The sequence below is a fragment of the Diabrotica undecimpunctata genome, chromosome 3 (genome assembly GCF_040954645.1).
Source record: "Diabrotica undecimpunctata isolate CICGRU chromosome 3, icDiaUnde3, whole genome shotgun sequence".
NCBI lineage: Eukaryota > Metazoa > Arthropoda > Insecta > Coleoptera > Chrysomelidae > Diabrotica > Diabrotica undecimpunctata.
The window spans coordinates 41997564-42020395 of NC_092805.1; the positions used below are offsets into that span (position 1 = coordinate 41997564).

General features: G+C 32.4%; 1 protein-coding gene across 3 annotated transcripts in view; it reads left to right on the top strand.

Annotated features, from left to right (window-relative positions):
• The window catches only part of Elk (Eag-like K[+] channel), a 1090653-nt gene that overhangs the window by 631609 nt on the left and 436212 nt on the right, over nucleotides 1-22832 (top strand). For 2 of the 3 annotated variants that reach the window (XM_072525784.1, XM_072525786.1), the window contains one exon: nucleotides 17668-17906. The exons of the other annotated variant lie outside the window; for it this stretch is intronic. In XM_072525784.1, coding sequence (XP_072381885.1) covers nucleotides 17668-17906 — 239 coding nt within the window. The remainder of the gene's footprint in view (nucleotides 1-17667; nucleotides 17907-22832) is intronic. 3 annotated transcript variants of the gene reach the window in all.

Genomic DNA, 22832 nt, shown 5'->3' on the forward strand with positions numbered 1-22832 from the left:
TCAATTAACTGATTATTTTTCGTGGCGTAACATGATTTGTAGAAAACAATTTTATGAAGCCAATGATATGTAATTGATGGATTCGACCGTTACTTGATGGAAATTCATTTTATGTAACAGTAAAACACTGAAAACTTTGTTTTCAAAACTTCCACAAAATTTTTTTTAAATTCTTATCACTACAGCTGTTTCGGCTGATTGCCTTTCTCAAGTGATCTGTTTTTGGCATGAGTTTACACTTTATAGTCTCTAATGAAATAGGTTGAGGAGGGGAGAACTGTTTGTCTCAAGCTGGTCATTCAGAATTATATCTTTGTTTTTTAATTTGTTGATTTCCATAGATTCTAACAAAGATAGCTTAAGGCCTTTATTTTGAATGTGGAGAATTTTAAATTCGTCATTAAAAGAATGATTATGATCTAGAAGGTGAAGTGCGTATGTAGAATCTGTTTTTCTATTATTGATGGTATGGTATGTATTTACCAATGGTATGTATTTACTAAAGGATGTTAAAGTTTCCTTTTTTATTAAAAAAAAAATAATAGTCGTGATCCTCGGAAATATTTGATATGGATAAACATTTACATATAACATAATTCTATAATAATTATAATACAAAAATGTAACTTAATTATTTAGCATATGTAATAGCACATAATTTGTGTTTTCCATTACTTCATAATATCCTGATGAATACTAGGCGTAGCGTTTTCTCTTTCTAACCCTTTCAGAAGTCTTGTAATGTTGCTTGTCTTTTGATTAACAAATACACGTCTTTTATTTAATATGCCTTTCATCACATCAAACGATTACTTAAGGGCGTTGAAGTGTAGGTTGTGTGTAGGTGTATGTGTTTCCATATAAAATCTGCATACTGGTTCCGCGCCTTGCTTTTTTAATTGATAATTTTCACATCAAATAGAAAAGTTATTCACACAATATTGTTCTGAAACTATTTCCTTGTGGCGTCTTAAAGTAATTACTATTTTAAAGGGAATTTATAGTTTATAAAGACCAATGTATACCAAAACTTGTACATAAATGAAAAAAAAAAGACATAAAACAAAATATAACAAAGCATAATAACAAAAAAAATAATAATATAATAAACAATATTAATAAAAAAAAGACACACAAAAAATATTAAAAATAAAAAAAAAATAATAAAAAAAATAAATAAAAAAAATTAAAAATATAAAATAAAATAAAAAATAAATAAATACAAAAACCACTGCTTGCGGATCTGGATAATTCTGGAGAAATATAACCACTGGGCACTGGATGCATGGATTCGAGACTGGATACCTACTACTAGAAAATTGTATACCAAATTGTATTAAATTGTAATAAAAAAAAATATGATTTTTGTAAGTTAACCAATTATTGTATAATGTAGAATTTTTGCCGTAGTTATATTGTTTTTAAAATATTAATAATGTCAATTTTAAATATTAATAGATTGTATTTTATTCATTGTCAAGAAGATTAGGTGAATGAAACCATAGGTTTCGCAGTCAATATCACAAGCACACACACATAAAGGAAATAAGCCACAATTGAAGTTTAAAATGAGTTTATTGATGTTTCAATTTCCACTTCGGAAATCGTTCTCAAAATACAAACATTAATAAATTAAACAAATGTTGCTTTTTGTTACTTGGTGAAAGAAGGCTTTCGGAAAGTGAGGAATTGAGAGAAGAAGATCATCATAGTAAAAAACGTAAGGAAATGGTTCTCCACCTTCTTCTAAGTGCCTTCTCTGTTGAGGTTGGCGATCAATATGCCAAATTTCTCTCTGTTTTGGGCTTGATGAATTAATTCATTTTCTTTTGTGTGGGTCCAATCTCTGATGTTTCGTAGCCGTGGTTCTCCACAACAACAACTAATCTAAGCATCAGTAATTCTAGCCAGAATGGTCGCCAATGTTGGAAACGACTAGGCACCAAAAGAAGAATAACTTGGTGAAAAATTCTTCTAATAATTTAGTTTTATCTGACTCATTTATATTGACAATTTAGACATACATTATACATTTTAAAGTAGACGACTTTAAAATAATATTGCAAATATTGCTAAGTTGCGTTCCTGGGACGACTTTATTGTAAGATAGTTTATTTGATTACCAGAAATCAACTTTAACTTGAGAATATCCGTCAGAAAAAATCATAGCATGTGATTCTTCTTTAAAAAGACAAAACATTAAAAACATGAAACATCAAGGCCACTAAAGGTTAGAATAAGCGAACATTAATCTTGCGAACATGGAAAAATGAACGTAGGATTCAATGGAACGATTCAAGTATACTCCTAAAAGAAACAGAGAAAAACAATGTAAAAGAAAAACAGAAAATCAAAGAAGCTGCTCTAATTATGCTAAATGAGACCAATTATGTCGCAAATTCCTCGGCAGAATGCAGTAGGATCTGGTTAATATGTTACTGAGTTACTATAAGTAACTCAGTAACATATCGAGGATACATTATTTATGTTTTTTAAATAACATACATATAAAATCAGAATTTGGTATTTATTGACAGTAAACTTAATGTAAGACCAAATACTTATGTCGGGATAGTATTATGAGGTTTGTTTCCTATTTTTTTCCTTATGATTTACTATGGAATCACTAACAGGAGAATTTTGCTGTCATCGTAGCATGTGGTTGACTTTTTAAAAACGAATCACATGCTATGATTTTTTCTGACGGATATTCTTAAGTCAAAGTTGATTTTAGGTAATCTAATGAACTATCTTACAATAAAGTCGTCCCAGGAACGCAACTCAGCTATGTTGGCAATATCATTTTAAAGTTGTCTACTTTAAAATTTATAATCTATATCTGAATTGTCAATATAAATGAGTCTGATAAAATTAAGTTGTTAGAAGAATTTTTCTCCAAGTAACAAAAAACAAAATTTGTTTAATTTATTAATGTTTGTATATATTTTATTAACGACTTCCGAATTGGAAATTGAAACGTCAATAAATTTATTTTAAAATTCAATTGTGGCTTATTCCCATTAAAATAATAATTAATTATTCAAACAATGTAAGTTTTGTAATAGATATCTTGTGGTGATAAGGTTGTCTAGAAGTTTTCATGAATCCTTCAATGTGGTTCTGATTACTATAAATATTTGAAATGATATATATTTTTTATTTCTTTGCAGTTGATATAATAAAGGGGGTTGCGTCGAAAAAACCTATTTATAATGTTTTCTTATTCTTGCAACGTATTTAAATAGGGGAAAGTGATACACAGTGATACATGGTTCACAGTGAAACACCGAAATTTATTTTTATATTTGGAGCCCTAGTAAAGCGTATTTGTGAAATCTACAACTGTCCAGTAGGATTGGACTACAGATAATAATTGGATTTTATGTTTTTTAAAGCTATGTAGTAATGTAATAAGAGTAGTTGGCATGTATTTTTGATTTATTAACAGCCGATTTCAAGCATTCTTACTATTATAATGGCATTTTTCCTATGTAATAATAGAACCTAAAACACAATTTGTAAGATAATGATTCGCGTAGCAAAGTTTTCAATTTTATTGTGTGGTTAGGTTATTGGTACACACTGAAACAGTGTTATGTGGTGCACAGTGATATTATAAATTATTACCAACAATTTGTTATTTTGGTATTTCAAATGCTTAGAAAGCAAACGCCTAGGAAAATAGAAAATAGGATATATGTGGAAATATGCAGATATAATGACTGCTACCACAAAGTTGGTATTAGAAGAACAATATTCTGATAATAATCCTGACGCAGATATAAAAATGTCACCCGATTATTCCGTCCGACAAATTTTCACAGAAGAACAGGAAGTAAGATTAGTAGAGTATATTAATACCTGCAGTAAAATGGCATATGGAATGTCCACAAAAGAGTATAGAAGGCTTGAGTGGGATATGGCGAATATAAACAAACTGGTTGTTCCTGAATCTTGGACAGAAAACAAGCAAGCTGTGGTTGATTGGCTACGACAATTTATGAAAAGACGAAATAATCTTAGGATTTGTCAGCCGGAAGCCTGCAGTTTAAGCAGAATCACTTCGTTTATCCCACACAATGTGAAAACATTTTTTAATCATCTATACTAAACATTTAAAAAGAAACAACAACAACACGGTACTAACACTGTACAAAACCCGCGATCTCTTTTCACATGTTCTTGGTCATTTTGTAAAGCATTCACATAGTACACCTGACAATCCTTCACTTCTAATATATGACAATTATAAAAGCCATATCAGTTGCCGTTGTTGAAAAAGCTCAAGCTGCAGGTGTGACTATATTGACCCTACCTCCACACTGTAGTCACAAAATGCAGTCCTTAGATATACCAGTCTTTGGATCATTCAAAGTATATTACAATGCTGTTATTGATTCTTGGCTTCTACGACATCCTGGAATTCCCATGACTATTTAACAAGTAGTCGAATGTGTTGGAAAAGCTCATGCAAAATCCTTAACTACTTGCAATATAATGTCAGGATTCCAGAAAAGTGGAATTTATCCATTTAATTCTCTAATTTTTGACGACACAGACTTTTTAATATCAGCAGTAACTGACCAGCTCCCTCCCATCTAAGCCCCTATACACTACTACACTGATCAATACTTAATGCATTACTGCTACTGGGAATAGCGGACGGTTCATTTATACCGTCGATTCCGTCGATTGTGACGTCGTTTTGGTAATGGTTGGCGTAGGGGTTTGTATGGGAACTGGAGCGAAGATTAGCGCGGGGGTGGGCTCGAACATTTCTGACGGCAGAATTTTAATTGGAGGATGGAGCATATGATATTTTCTTTATGAGAGATCTTAAAGTCGAAGTTAACCGGATTCCGTCATCTCTTTTATTCAGACAATTTGGCCTTTTTTAAATTTCTATGGGGTCTCGAAAAATTCTTGGTTTATAGAAGCGGTCCTGGAGTATTCAAAATCAATTTTGTAACCTATAAAATGATTCTACGCTTTGTTTGGCCTATGTTAGATTGAGGGCAGTCTGCACAAGGAATTTCATAAACTCCCTATTGTTCATTTGGAATGTTGTCTTTGAGTGATCGGAGCTGAAGTTTTTTGTTGTGGGGTAAATATTGTTTTTATTTCTCTTGATTCAGGAATTATATTGATTTTGTCAGTGACATCTTTGATGTAAGGAAGAAAAGTTTTCGTATGATGAGAGTCTGAGTCTTTGGGTTGAGATTAAGTGGGAGATTGATGTTTTGCGAATTCTCCTATTGATGTGATTTTTGCGGTAACCGTTTTGGATGAGGGTTTGTTTTAAAATAGAAAGCTCAGCTGGTCTACTTGCATCATGGCAAAGGCGTATTAATCTGAAGACAAGGGTATTAATGACTGAATTAATTTGTGAAGTTGAATGATGCGAGTTGGCATTACAGTACATTTTCTACGATATGTTAGTGGTTTGGCATTACAAATTTTTTCTGGACATCATTTCTGCTCTCTACGTTTCTTTATAAAGTGTTCTTGCTAATCGAATTTGTAATACTAATCCCATATCAATCAGTCCTGTAAATATTGGCCAATATCACTTCTTAGCTCTGATTTGAGTGGTATATATTAGAACAAACCAGTAGGATTTATCCATGCGTCATATATAATATGTATTATATCCTTGCTGGTAAGAAATAATCGTTTTCCTTTGAGCTTGTGTTCCCGTCTACTAACTTGAGCGGGAGGTTCTATATTTTTAAAATTAGATGCTATTGTAATACGCTTATTATCATTTTATTTTACAGAAACGATTTCTCCATTTACATCAAATCAAAAATCTTATAAGCCACGAGATTCTTTACCAATTGTTTTTGTACTTACTTTAAGCAAGACTCACAACAACTCACACAATAATTTCATTTACTTTATTTCCGTTATTATTATCAAAAATAATATTAGCTAAAATATTAGTTGCTGTGAAATAATTTTATCTAAATAAGATAAAATATAAAACTTTTAATGCAAATCAAATTCAACTGAATACAGAAATGGTACACATTTTGATTACGCTAAGTACCAGTAACCTATTTATAGATCAATAACATAAAAGTTATAATGAAGTTTAAAACATTTTTATTTCAAAGATTTATGCATGAGTATAGTTTATAGTAAACATTGCACAACAAGAATATTCTAGTATACAATAAAAAAGGGCTGATATAAATTTTTTATTATTAACTGTGTAAATCTAAACGAAGTCAGCAAATTTGTCCGTTGTTTATATTTTTTTTATTGAAAAATTAGAAATATAATACAAGGAAAATTATAATTCAGTTAACTACAGCTTAAAAATTTTCTTGAATTTAAAACAAATTTTAAGTGTTGAAGAAAAGAAAATTTTCAGTGATCTATATAAATAAAAGGCTATTCTATAATGGGTTTTAATTGTTAAAAATATTTTTTCATTAGATGTTGCAAATTCCAAAAAATGAATGACTGATAACAAACTAACATAATTTGATATTTACTGATGATTACCTAAAATAATATAGACTTGTATTTTGTATTAAGCTAAGTCAATTTTAAAAGACAAAAGTTACTGTTAGAAACTCTTCTCAAAACAGAAAGTTTACCGAATTCCTCCTGAAATACCTATATAACTTAGGAAAGAAGCTGTGTTTTCATTTTTTCCGATTTACGAGAATAATGAACCAATTAATTTTAGAACTTTGTCGGTATAAAAAGATAAAGAAGGCAATCAAAAGAACAGCAATCAGATTTTTTCAAGAGAAACTGGATTCGAGAATATCAAAATTAGATGGCGTTGTAAAAGCGATAAGAAGAAAGAGAGGACAAAGCAAGAGCATAAGAAGATTAGTGTACAATTAACTAACCAGATATTGATACAGTTCTGTGGGTTTTATCGAAATTAGAATTTAATAAAAATTCAAAGAAAGTGGATGTGATATATTTTTTATTGGTTATTAAGGAACGGGACATTGTGAACTAGCAGTGGCACTAGAAAGTGCCTGTTTAATAGCGATTGTTTAGATATACAGGGATGAGTGCCTTAAGAACCGGCAAAATAACGCAAAAGATAGAAAACATAATACGTTGTGAAATAAAAAGAGATGCAAGTAGTAGAGGTGAGAAATTATCGATATAATTTCACAACATCAACAATTTCAAACTTAAATTGTAGCTAATTCTCAAGAGAAATAGTAATTGCATTAATATGCCACAAGAAAATAGCTTCCGAATAATATCATACAGATAGGTACACCAAAGAAGTGAACAAAGCATTAAACAAAATTATTGCAGGAGCATTGATGATAATAATAACGGAGGAAACCGAAATCACAGAGGAAGATATAACTAAAGCACCACCATTCATAGCAAGCGAGATGTTAAGCGATATTTCCAAAGAAGAACTAAAATTAATATGTTTAAAACATTGCTGAGGCCAGTTCTCATATATGGAGCAGTAACATGGACTCTAACGCAGAAAGATACAACACTTTTTGAAATATTCGAGCGTAAAATACTCCGTAAAATATTTGGATCTGTAAACGACCAAGGGCAGTGGCGCAAAAGATATAATTTCGAATTAAACCAACTCTTTAATGAACCAGGCGTCCTAACGTTCATTAAAACACAGCGACTTAAACAGTGGACAGATTCGATTGTAGTTATAAGAATCGAATTGTTTTCTGATGCCCCTTTTGACAATGTTGAAGTTGTGTAGTAAAATTATAGTTTTATTGACAGCTACTAATAATTACACTCTAGTTGTTGTTTAGGTAACTTTCTATAATAGACTGCGCTCAAATGAGTTCAAATCCCCAATTTATAATTTTACAAGTAATGTATGCCTCAGCTCAGAGGTTAATGCTTCTATCACACTAATAAACTTTGAACTATGAGCTTACAATACAATTTAATCTAGGCCATTATTGCAACACTTAGGAAGTTCAACTTGAAAATATATTATTCGGCAATTTATTAAGTTGCAGGTAAATGTGAGATTACAAATTAACGGATTAATTTATGATTGAACAAACAAGCTGGACACATTATATGAATGCCAGGCAACACTATTACTAAACCAGTAACCGCTAACCTGTCAAAGCAGGAGAGGAGATTCGAGAAGAGTGGAATCTGTCATACATGCTCTTTTTTTTTAAGTGATAAAAGTTCAACATATAATTCTAAAGAGATCAGTGTAATACCTTTAATACAAAGAATCGTTTCCACAGTAGTTATAAAAGGAAACATAAACAATTCAACAATGTCTGTATAAAATATTCATCATAAGACAACTGATAGAAAAGAACAAACAAACAAATATTAAAACACCTTTATCGACATGGAGAAAGCATACGATAGCGTGACATGGAAACAACTATAACAAGCGATGAAAAGAATGCAGGTTAGATAATGTAATTACTGTCTGTTAGACTAAATCTAACACTTCTGTGGTACGATATTTGTGCATTGGTATTTCAATTTAAACAATTTCAGGCCAAACTTCATAACCATATTTGTATTAGAAAACTTTTTAAAAACTGTGTTTACATTTTTCTCAACATATATCCAGATAACAAAGGTTTTCTGTAAAAAAATAATGTCGTCGCGAATGTACAACCATAATCCTTTTCATAAAAATGGATTAATAAAAGTAGGTTCATTTTTGTACCCATCAGTTGACGGAAAAATCTTTTTAGCTGAAAACCAGCCGAGAGGACGGACTTGAAAAATATTTATATAGCTTATTTTAAAAAATACCAGCTTATTTAGAACATTTATATAAACATAAAAAGTCAACATATCCTTCGCCGAGATTTCAAATAAGGGCACCAGGAAAATATCATGTTTTGTGATATTGTTGGCCTGTTTAAGAATAATAATAAAAATAATGAGCAGAACATAATAACTAAAAATAAATAAGAATATAAAATCTGGATTTATATTACTCAAATCTCTAACCAGAAAAGATTACATAGATAGTAACACTAGAAGCACCAGCATTTGTGCATACCTAGAAGCACCACCGGCGGTCAAAATGACGGATATTAGAATTTTCTATTGCCAGCCGATTTTGTATTCTTTTTTATTTGATAAAAACCTATATTGAGTTAATAACTAATAATAAAAGACATATTTAATATATTTAAATAAATTATTTAATTATTTAAGTACAATTTATGCAGTAGCAAAATTTTTAAATTTTGCTTGTACATGACCCACACACAAATTTTTTACATATATGACAAATTTCAAATGTTTTATTTTTGTTGCAATTCCCTGTTTGACACTGCTTACGTTTATTATTTGGTGGTTTTTTTGTACCTCTTGGATTTGTATCCGTTGATGTTGTCCTGCCCTTAGTCATGTGATCTTCTCGCAATTCTTCTGCTAACTGAAGTAGGAAATCCTGCCTAGATATTTGACTGCCCGTAACTTTCTTATACAGAACCCAAGCATTTATTCCTGCCATATCTAAAATATTAAAAAAAACTTGCAACGGCCATCTTCTTGAAGCAGATTTGGTTGAATCCAGTCTAGCCATCTGATCTACAATGTCTACTCCGTATTTTGTCTGGTTGTAGAAAATTATGGTTTCCGGTTTTTTCATTTTATCTGTGCCCATTTTAATATCATTCGAGTGTAAAGAAGTCAGCACTAGAACATTTTTGTTGACTTTTCCCTGGTACGCCGTTAGCGTCAAGTCTTCGTGTTTGAAAATTTTTGTTTTGTACAATTCCATCTTTTCATTTTTTACTGACGGTGGAATATCCTTTCTTGTTCGGTTGATTGTTCCAACAATGCTTGTAGCCTTCTTTCGTAATTCTTTTGCCAACTTTATGGACGTAAAGAAGTTATCCGTCGTGACATTTCTTCCTTTATTTATAAATGGTTCCATTAGACGGCTAACAACATGTTCCCCCAGAAGTTGATTGGCTGGTCGTTGTTTATCTTTCCCTAGGTAAGGAAATCCGTTTAACAAATATTTGGACTCGACATCAGCTGCAAGCCAGAATTTAATTCCAAACTTATCGGGTTTATTCGCCATGTACTGGGTAAAGCGGCATCTTGCCTTCGTGGAAAAAAGCTGTTCGTCGGTAGTTATATTTTCGCCAGGTGTATAACATAATATACAATTCTCTATAAATGGGTTCCATATTACCGACGCAAGTGCAAATTTATCTGTTGATAATCGCTCAGACCTGGTATTTCTCATATCAAAACGGATAAAACTCATTATTTGTGTAAATTTGTTTCTAGACATCGTCTCTTGAAAAAATTTTGGACCCCATGTACCAGACCACAGCATCTTTATGCTAACATTTCGTGCCATATAAGCTCCCCTAGCATACAGTAAGGATATAAATTTATTTATTTATTTAAATAAATGGCACCGTAATACATAAAGAATGGAACAACAACCAAGAAATAAGAGCGTACATCGGAAAAGCTAGATCCACCTTCAACCAGATGGGGGCCTTCTTCAATAGCCATAACCTCTCTTGGTATAAAAGTAAGGATGCTGCGATGTTACGTCTTCTCTGTTCTTTTTTATGGTGTTGAATAGTTGAACTTGACGAAGATTTATGCAGAAAATTAGAAGCATTCGAGCTGGGCTAAATCGGAGAACACTTCAAATCCCGTGGACCACTATCAGATCTCGAAAGTTACAATATTTCGAAAACATTGTGCGAAATGAATCTAGATGCGCCCTTCTACAAGCCATCCTGCAAGGAAAAATATTTGGAAAACGGGGTCCAGGAAGAAGAACATCCTGCAGATAAGGTGAATATTGCCATGATTATCGCCAATATTCGTGACATCAAGAAGAATATGCTTTAAAATATTATACACCTAAGTGAATACATAAATAGAAGCTACTAATATAATATAGTTGCTTACCTCGTGTACTAGCATTGTTGTCAAGTAACTCCCATCCTATGGTATCTATGGAGGAATTCTCTAAATTGCTTCTGCGAATTTCTCTTACCTGGTTGGTAATCATTTCTGAAGATGTATTGAAGTCTGCATTCGAAGTTAAAGCAGAAGTACTGGGCATCACCTCAATCTCAACTTCACCTTCAGAATCACTGCCCGATGAATGTCCTTGATCAACTGTATTAGGCACATACTCGTCAACTTCATTATCGGATACATAATCAGATAACTCTGCTACAGATTCATTTTCTGACAAATTCTGTAGACACTCTAATAGCTCCTGCTGAGTCAAATATCGGCGAGACATGATAACAGCAGAAATAATAAAAATCACAATGTAAAATTAATCAAAATACAGATTGAACATGCAATTGCAAAGAGTATACTCAAACTACATAATAACAAATATTTTCGATGTCTTTTATACATAAAATAAGTAAAAACTTCCCAGAAAAGTAGAACAAAAATTAGACTACCTCGTCATTAGGACCGCATTTTTCTAGGTGGACATCAACATAAATATATTCAAAATGTAATTATACTAAGTACCTGTAAAAGAGAAATTATAATCCTCAAGTAAATAATAAAGTCCCAAATCATAAATTTTTTAAAATAAATATGAATGAGTAATACTCTAGACTAATGAGGGTCGAAAATAGAAAGCAGTCAAAATGACTGCTATATGGTAGTTCTAGGTATACGTTAACATATCTTAAAAAGTAATTACGCTAAGTACCTGTAAAAGAGAAAAAATAATCTTCAAATAGATCTAGGAAAAGTCATAAATTGTCAAGTTTCTAAAACATTTATGAATAGGTAATACAGAGTGCCAAAAATGAAAAGCAGTCAAAATGACCGCTCTGGTGCTTCTAGTGTTAAGAGCCAAGCCGCATCAGCAACGATGTAATATTTCCGAGTAACATACTCTACTTTATCCATGACTAATTTAATAATTTGAGATATTTATTGAACAACTTTATTTGATGATGATGATGATGATGATAGTGTGTTTGGCATGGAAACTAGTCCTCTGGCCACAGATTTTCAACTTTATTTGTCAAAAAGATTATAATTAGTGTTATTAGAATTAATAAATTGATTGGTCGTGAATGATTATTAACAGTGGAATAGTTTTCAATACCAATATTCGAAATTTAGCTACTCTAAATGAAAAATATGCTTCATTACTATTTGTTTATTTATCAATAGAATATGTTGGAATTTTCATGTTCCTCGTAGTCTGATCAATGTATTCTTAAGGTCCTCACCCGCCAAGAAGGAAGAATGCGCAATTAGGTCTCTGCATGTTTGCAGTAAGGTAAACCCGTACACTCCAGACCGACATACACCAGTACTTTACTTTCAGTTTTAAAGTACGGTTAAAGTAAACATGCCGTCAAAAAACGTTCTTTTACTAATGGCAGTGGCGTGTGTTTGTGTTAAAGAAAGGTGTCGTATGAAAAGAAAACCAAAGTCGCAATGGACAAAGGCTTGGTTACAAAAACGAGCTACGGACTCTCATGTCAGTTTACTGGAAGAATTACGACTTGAACTGTCAGATTGGCATGTTTACTTGAGAATAGATCAAGATACGTATTTTGAACTATTATCTATAGTAACTCCTTTGACACAAAAACAGGACACGCGAATGCGGCAGGCTATAAAAGGCTAACTGCAACATTAAGATTTTTGGCAACTACAAGAAGCTATGAGGATTTAAAATTTTCAACAATAATTTCAGCATAATAATAGCATAATTAAGCAACATAAATAATATGCAATATCCAACGAGTAGTCGTACAGCACTCATTGGAAATGAAACGTGCAGATAGTCGTTGCCCATACACTGTCGTTCTTCTCCGTGCGATGATAATTGCACGCGGAAAAATCAAGACGATCCTGATTTTGAAAGGTTTGGATGCTCATTCCACATTTTTCGCCATACATGCACACTTTTAAGTGTATCTCGTACCGTGCACATTCAGACCTTCGCGCTTCCTTCCTAGTACGTGGGCACCTTTAGCTACGTGTGTAGATTTGCAGCTTTCATGATGCTTTAATCCAGTTTTATCGTCTTTGTCAATGCAGAGAGTGGCAGATGATCTACTGTAACAATAACTGGTAATCATTTAAGAATTTAGCAAATATTTAGTAATTTGTCTACCATGATCTGAATTTTTTTCCTATATGGAATATTAATTATTTTGATTGTTTCGACGGTGTACTTCTTCACAATATTGGACAGCGTACTATTAATGGGAGTTTTTGTACAATTTTTGTCTTAGTTTTGGATATTGTTATGAATAACATTGTTTGTATATTCTTCTCGTCTTCTATATTCATTTCATGTTTAAGTGGCATGTCCCCATAATTCTAATAATTAATTTAAGTTGAATCAAATAAGAATATAATATAAGTTTTTGAACAGATCCGATTAATATTTATACGTATTTATCTTATAGAAAAGAAAACTTTCATCAGCAGCTTTGCCAATAAAAATATCAATTTATTTCGGTGTCAACGTGGAAGACTTCTTTGATTGGAATCTTTTTTAGATTTTCTTTTCAAAAACGCTCGTAATTTGCCATACTTTTCCAAATCGGCGATATGGTGCATTCTTAACATAAATTAACTCGTTGAGAAGAATGACCATAATGACGATAGTTTGTATTGTGTACTTAATTCAATCAAATAGACAAGCAGAACTTTTTCGGAAAATGAGCTTGCGTTGTTTCGATGTCGCCATTCGTAGAAGGCTGGATCCGTTTTGTTTTAAATGAAGTTTATGTTTGTTGTTGCAGCTATTCATAAAATTTCTGGTAATGTAGAAGCAAAAACAAGTATAACAAAAATGTATACTGTCTTCACAATTATTTAATATATACAGAGAGCATAATATGAGAAGAGCGCTTGAAGGATGGGAAAAGATATCTCAATAAATGACCGAAAAATAAACAACCTACGTTTTGCAAACGACACAATTGCAAATAGTAAAGAAGAGTTAATTGATCTCATACGACTATTTGGAAACGAAAATCTAAGATTTGATCCGCAGTTAAACATTACAAAGACAAAGATTGTCATAGTGGATAACAGGAAGTGGAGCATATGAATCTTTCAAACGTAATCACGATTAACCAATTTGAGGTTTGTGAGCTTATTTATATTTGAAATCATTGATCTCAAAAACAGGGTCACTGCAGGAAGAAGTAAAACGTAGATGTGATCTAGTAAAAGCGGCCGTGGGAAAGATAGCCAAAATATGAAAGAACTATAAAACTATAAAACTAGTGCACATTTCGTACACTACGGCTACACACGTCTATTATAGATAGAAAGTACAATACTGAAATAATGGAAAAACAATATTAATACCTGTTTTATCTACTCCTCTAATAGAAATAGCGCTTTTCGTCTTTGTAGAGGTCACCTGTATTTCCGTTTTAAATACATTTATGAGAATTTTCTTCGTTTTAACGTCAAAATGTCCATTTACTAGAATGTTTTAGATGGGCTGAGGGTTACCTCAATCTCAAGGAGCTCGTCTGCTGTATCATTGCTTGACATTTTTCTTGTCCTGTTTACCTTCAATAACTTATGATAATTGGTTAAAAGAAGGCCAAAGTAGCATAGAAAAAGATAATATATATTGTAATAACACCAACGTCATCGAACATATTGGTAAAGTTATGAAACTGCATTTTGGAAAAATTTTCAAGTCCAGAAGACAAAATAAAACTTTTCGAAATATCATCAAATTAAAATATTGGTTTTTCAAAGCTTTACTCAAGTGACTACAACAAACTATTTTTACTTTTAATGTATAAATACTTTATTTCTGGATACTAAAAGTTTACTGCACAATATAAAACTTATAGTGTGTAGTAAATAATAACTATAATATAACGTAACGAAACACAAAATATACTAATCAGACTGAGCAGTTTGGACCTTTAAAATGACAATTATTCTCACTTAAGGCGATAAATAATATTTATTAGTCTCTTGGCGAACGAGAAGGCAAATACCGTCAGAACACGTACGTGTCAGGTCTCGATAATTTTTTTTATAGTTAGGAATATGCAATATAAGTAGATTATATACAAAATGGAGGCATGGACCATGAATGCGGCCACAATTAAGAAACTGAAAGCATTTTAATTTTAGGTATTCAGGAATATACTAAAAATATCGTGGATTCATTATATAACAAACAATGAAGTCATGAGAAAAATGCATAAAAAGTAAGGAAATTATAGAAACTAGCAAAAACCAGAAAGCTGTAGTACTTGGGACAAGTTATGCGTGAAGAAAGATATTACATGCTTTAACTAGTTATTCAAGAAAAAATCGAGGAATGGAGAAGTGTAGAAATACGAAGAATCTCAAGGCTGTGCAACTTGCGGGAATGGTATAGAATATCAGAATACTCATGATGGTTGTTAACCTTCACCGCAGAGATGGCACTTAAATAAGGAGAAGGGCGTAAATACCGTCTTTTTTACTGCAATGGAAAATTACATTTGCAGTTTATACGCCGTAGTCGGAAATTATTTCGTCTTGATGTTTTATCTGCAACTGAAATAGGGATTATTAAACGCATTAAGCAAATCTATTATTCATTAGTTAGCGTCTTTAAGGCAATAAAAAATAAGGCTTAAGGCAATACTAAATTCAAAAAACAATAAGGCACCTGGACCAGATGAAATCCCGTCAGAAATACTTAAATTACTGGATGAAAGGGGAATTTCAGCACTACACAAAATATTTAACTTAATTTATGAAACTGGCTGCTATCCTCAATAGTGGTTACGCTCTACCTTTATTCCCCTGCCCAAGAAAGTCAATGCAAAAAGATGTGAGGATCACAGACTCATTAGCTTGATGAGTCACACTTTAAAGATATTCTTAAAAATACTACATCAAAGATTATACATAAAATGTGAATGGGACATCAGTGACTCCCAGTTCGGGTTTAGGCAAGGTTTAGGAACACGAGAAGCAATAGTAGCAACATAGATACTGGTCCAAAATTGTTACGATCAGAAGAAGGATGTGTTCCTATGCTTTTTAGATTACCAAAAAGCGTTTGATTGTGTCCAACACCACAAGTTAATGCAGATCCTCAAGAAAGTTGATATAGACCAAAAAGACATAAGATGCATTGAAAACTTGTACTGGCATCAAACGGCACAGTTTAAAATAGACAATTATATATCCAAACCCATACACATAAGAAGGGGCGTTCGACAGGGATGTGTGCTTTTCCCTCTTTTATTTAACATTTATTCGGAAGCCATATTTCAAGAGTCCTTGGAGGATGCAAAGATGGGAATTAAAGTGAATGGAGTATTGATCAACAACATACGATATGCTGATGATGGTGTCTTAATTTGTGACAACATAGTCGATCTTCAATAACTTGTCACATAATCGGAGAATACAGTAAGCGAATGGGATTAGAGATTAATACCAAAACAACCAAATTTATGATCATCTCCAGAAACTTGGAAGCACTTGAAAACTCCAACATAACACTGAATACTAAGTCCATTGAAAGAGTGAGTAAATTTAAATACCTGGGATCGTGGCTTTTTGAAGACTGGGCATCGGACAGGGAAGTAAAATGTCGCATTGAGCAAGCTCGACAAGCTTTCGTAAAATTTAAGAAGGTACTGACTTGTTCAGAATTCGATCTTCAACTGAGACTAAGGTTTACTAAGTGCTACGTGTGGTCAGTGCTGCTATATGGCGTAGAGGGCTGGACACTCAAAACGAGGGATATAAACAGATTAGAAGCTTTCGAAATGTGGCTCTATCGCCGTATCCTAAAAATACCATGGACAGCGAAAATTACAAATATAGATGTCCTTAAACGAATAAACCAAGAACGCCAACTTTTCAAAACCATCAAGAAAAGGAAAACGGCATATCTAGGTCACATCATGCGAAATGAAAAATACCAGTTCCTCCAACTTATAATCGAGGGTAAAATTGAAGGCAAGAGAGGAATGGGACGCAAGAAAATGTCCTGGCTCCGAAACATAAGGCAATGGACAGGGATTAATAACATACAATCTCTGATACAGATTGCAAGAAATAGAGAATTAATGGAAAATGTGATCGCTAACATCCATTAGTGGATTTGCATCTGAAGAAGAAGAAGAAGCGTCTTTAAGCATAGTTTGTTTCTTCTTGATTTTATTTTTTAAGTCAAAAGATTCTTTAATTTTCTTGTGACTACTGAAATTGTTAGATCTTGCCTGGTACACATCCGCTTTGAAATTTGTACCTTTCTAATGCTTTGGTTCTTCCGCCTTGTGTTATATGTTTAATAATGTCTTGGTATTACTGTTTTTGTCTTTACTTTTATTTATTTTTTTTTTCATATTAATTACAATTGTGTCGTCCGTATCCGTAAGTTGTTTAAATAGATTTCGATGCCTTTGGCTTCCTTTCTATATTATGTCAAAATATCTTTAGAGCATTGTATTAATTTGTTAATTATTAAAAACAGATTTTATGAGTAAAAAACAAAATAAATATTCACATACGTTTATCCTCTGATTAATGTTTTTTTAGCATATTTATTTTAATTGCTTTGTGATTTTTGTTCCACCACAACCTGTAACAATTATATTTGTAGATAAAATATGACACACCCTGTAAAAATAATTTAAATCGGTAGACCAAAAAATGCTTGCACAAACACGACTTTTATTTCTTGTCTAGCACTGTACTCTATGTTCCATAAATGTGCGCAAGTGAATTATATGTTGTGCACAGCGGCCGTATTGGGGGCCCGCTTCCGAGGTTCTGCTGACTCTTGCCTCCTTGCAGACGCCAACGGAAATCTCGACCCCGAAGCCCCGCCCGCTAACTACGGACGACGACGGTCCAGAGCTGTACTCTACCAATTGTCAGGACATTATAAACCAGATAAGATGAAAGGAAAGCTGAAACTCAATAATGTAAGTATTTTTTGTATCATGTAATTGTTTTGACTGTTTTATCATACCACTAATTCAAAATGTCTTCTATAAAAACAAACTTTTTAACTCGGATATTACTTAATTCATATAAATTGAAAATTTTTATCGGAAGTAAATTTTGGACTAAAGGATCCCTATTTTATTCTTTGCTATTGACATTTACGCAGTAATATTTTATGAATACATTGTTTTTTTGCTGGGGATTCCGAAAGAAGTGATTATATAATCATTCTTTCAGGATATCTTTTATATTTACAAGAATGAAAGTTTTACAGGTTTAACAGTGTTTATTGCAGTCTATTAACCATTTAAAGGTACCTATCTTCCAGTGATGTTGGTGACCATATTAATCTATCTTATTATATTTACAACAACTCTAAATAGATCGGTTGACTTTAGACCAGTCCATTTTCTCTCTACATTCAGGGCCTTTCCTATGTCCAATCTTGCCTTGTAGAATCAACGGTAGAAGTCGGTATTTAACCATACTGTTTGTCCATTTTGTCTTTAAACATAATAGTCTTTCACGTTGTAATGACCAAAAAACAAAAGGTTTCAGGCACCACGAGTGGGAGCCACTTATATGTGTAACCCTTCGTTGGTGGGTCACTTAATTGTGTATCGTATAAACAGGTATAACGGTTGAGCTGTGCTGGAGTGCGCCTAATGGAAGACGGTAAATTATCTGATCATTGGCAACACGGCTACACAAATGACTATATGAAGGTCCAAGCTATAGTCTGGTAGAAGTATCTTGATCGGGAGAGTTAGACTGCAAGTGGTTCGCGAGTGAAATAAACAAAAGAAAATGAAAGAGAAGAAAGTTTTGGGTATCACCCTGTTTTTAAAATTAATAGGAAAACCCAATATCCAAGAGAACGGAAAGAAAATGAGACGAGAACGCTAACGAGAAAGATATAAAATTATTACTAAACAGTAACAAATGAGTAGGGAGAGGGGAAATTATATCCTACACGATCTACAACTATTATATTTGATAGCTTCAAAAATAGTAAGAGAGTGAGCAAAATTAATTATATCCTGAACAAAAAAAAATATAATAAGTAAAGATATAAATTTAATTATGAAAAACATTAATCAATTTATACTTAATGTCGCAATAAGAATTAATGAGCAGCAACAAAAAAATAGATTCAAAGATTTAATAAAGTTTATACAAAAAGTAATTATAGCGGTAGTATTCTCAAGAACGTACAAAATGAGATATTTTGAAAGTTACTTATATTAATGGTTATTAAAAATGTATCTAGAATGTACTTAATTAAATGAATAATTAATTAACCTTAAGAGCATGTAATATAGGCTCACTGATCACTCCCTTATTAAATGGTAATCATATGTAATTGCTATCAAATAAAACTAATAGTAAACATACGTATATATCTATATAGTAAATGTAATTAACAAGTATACTTCAGTTAATTGTCACCGTACTTATATTATTAATTGTCTATCTTGAAAAAGAAAAATAAACTATTGTAACATTATATATCACTAATTTTGGGCCAATAGTATCTCTGGTCATAATACCTTTCAGCTTAGGGCTGACTGAGATAAAGCGGAAAAGGTACTTACAGAATACAATTGTCCCCAACCAAAGACAATACGTTAGCGTCATGGTAACATAAACAAGAACAAGACGTTGTAGAAGCAGAAACAAACCGAATTCACATCAAAGTCTATAATAATAATAATAGATAATTTAAATTACGGTGACATGTGCAAGATAGATAATATGAATAAATAAATTTACGGGCCAATTTGGACCTTCTTGTGCAAGAACTGAGACGAAAGTGCTCTAGCCCCTAACTTGGCAAAAGGTTAATTTTGAATCTAAAAATCTGAAAATGATATGTTTACTGTTTGGGCATCATACAAATATTCTATAACAACAAAAAACATATATGACATCTATATGTCAAAAATTTGGATTGTATACCAGAGTATATATCGCCAAATAGACCGAAAAATAGGTCTGTATAGCATATCATACATTGCCAAATTATGAAGGACAAGGAATATAAATAAGAACTATCAAAATTTAATCAAAAATATTTATTTATTAATGTGAACATCCATAAAACAATTCCTGTTCTGCACTAAACATAATCTAATATTACACTTGTTACAAAATATGGCAGTTTGTCCCTTCTTGCAATTTCTGCACCTGCCCATTGCACCGTGTACTGGAAAATGATCCAGATGATCTAATCTGATATCATCTTGGGGTCTAGGCTTTACCGGGTTTTTAATTTTTTTAAAGATAGTAGGAGGTGCTCATTGCTGGGACGTTTTTTTTTATTTTGTCAGCCTGCAGTAGACTTTTGGCAAGTTTTATTCTAAATTGTTTTAAAGGAATGACTGGTTTTTTATCTTCTTGTAGAATGCTTGCATCACGTTTATGTAGTAGCCAAGCATTATTAATGGATATATCTATAATTTGATAAAAAAAGCCCATATACCATCTATGTGTTTTGAAGCGTATTCTATATAGAGCAATCCACATGTCTGCCAAATCCACACTACCCATATGACTGTTATAGTGTTTTATTAACTGTGGGCATGGAATGTAGATTTTCCTGTTATCCTTTTTTAAGAATCTCTGTATGGTTGCCATTGGAATGGAGGCTACATATGAACTACATAAGGTTACGGACTTGTTATCGTACCACTTTACAACGACAATGCGACGATCATTGTCTATTTATTGTTCAAAAGAACCTCTCCCATCTTTTTTTATTTTCTTATCAGATTCAAGTAGGCAACCCCGTAGTCTGTCTTTCCTAACAGTTCCCAAAGAAAGTATTTTAAACTCACTTCGAAGATAGGTAATAAGTTCTGAACTTGTAAAATAATTATCGAAATAAACCGTCGATAAAGGTTTATTTTGGATTTTTGAACATAGTGCTAAAACATATTTTGCCCCAAATCCCATGTTATTTTCCTCATCCGTAAAATGATGGTTTCTAAATGTATCGTTCCTCCATAGGGAAAGAAATCATACACTATCCCTGATATGCCACAACGAACAAACATTTTGAAACCCCATTTTTTTGGTTTGTTCTTCACATATTGTCTTCTCGAGCCTGCCTTCTTTCCCCGTTATGAGACCATCATTTCATCCACTGAACATCTAGACTCTGATTCATTGTGAGGCAGTTTCTTCGTACACGATCTAAAATAGGCCTTATTTTTAAATATCTCTCATTATATTATTCAACTCTTCATTATAAACAAAATGTAGGCTGCGTCGTATTGCTTGATACCTCTTTAGTGACATTACATTTGCAATAAGTTCATATCGCGTCTCTTGAGACCAATAGTCCGTGTACGCCGGCATGTCAACAATCCCCATTAAAATTTTGATAGCTAAGAGATCGTGCATCTCATCTATACTTGTGTCTACACATTTGTGAAATATTTGTGTCGAATACAGGTTAGTCTTTTCTACGATTAATTCAACAATATCTGGACTGAAAAAGGTTTTAAAATATTGCAAAGGTGTTTTTGTATTTTAAGGTTTTGTAAAATCATTACTTTGTTTTGTTGTTACCTCATATTCAAAATCATCAGTCGTCCAGTTGACTGAAGGCTCGTCTTTTTTCCCCTTCCGTTTTATTGAAGAACTTGCTTGTTTTTGGACTACTGGAGAAAATTGTGGCACTACTGAGGGAGTAACTGCTGCTAGTCTTCCTTTACTGACTGAAACAGTTACTATTTCTACAACTTCTTCTATATCTTCTTCAGAAGTTATATTTTCTTCAACATCATCTGTGTCTTCTGTGAATTCTTTCAAAAAATTACGAGATAATACCTCTTGTTCGTCATCACTACTACTCTCTGGGTCAGTGAGGGCCATATCGGGCGGTGTATACTATACAATACATAAAGTTTTGAATCGATTTGCTGAAAAAATATTTACATTACACCAAAAATTTGTTTATACATAAACAGTATAATGTTTCAAAAATAAGTTGCCAAAAAATTAGCACTGTGCAATGAAAAACAATAAACTAATATAAACACTTACCACTTGTTGGTTGGAACAACACGCGTGCTCAGCCATTTTGTCGAGACTGTATTAATACCATAAGAACTAAATGCGCGAAATTAAGAATTTTCGGGCTGATTTCCACTCAGCTACTTACGGTAGTGTATACTCAGCTGTACAGTGCCAAGAACTGGGTTTCAAATACTATTGATTGTCAAACAAAAAATTTGAAATATTATGTATATTATAACATACGTTGCCAAGTTAAGGGCTAGGCTCGAGTTAATTATACAGTTAATGTTTAAAATGCTGCGAAGAAGGTGAATTGCGATTCTCATGCAAAACTAGTCCTAATTATGGGTTACGCATAGGGAACCATTTCGAGTCAACGTGACTTTATTTTTTTAAACTTGATATTTGGCTATAAAATACAGCAGTATGTAACGTAAATGAAAAAATGTGATTCTTAAAAGACAAAGAACTCATTGAATCCGTTTTTAGAAGACGAGGGCATTAAGGACACAACGCGATGTCACTTTCAGTATTAAGAAATCGAGGTATGACTCGTCCCGTGGATTTGTTAGCCATAGGCATAGCAAAAAAATAATTTTGGAAGGAAATAATTAAGAGATAATTTAAACATACTTCAACGTGTAAGTAGATTGTACAGCTAAGCTCTCGGGTTTGTATCAAAGAGCTTTAGATTTGGAAAACTAATGTTTGTTAATTTGTGATTGTATGAAAGGTACTAGAAGAGAAAAAAATTAATTAACGTCCTTAAAGTCTTTTTTAGGAAATGATTTAAAGCGTCTAAAACTTTTTAAAATTTGTGTTCTTTGCTTTTTGGCAGACGCAACAAACCTAAACTCTGACGCAGTAACTTACTGTATATC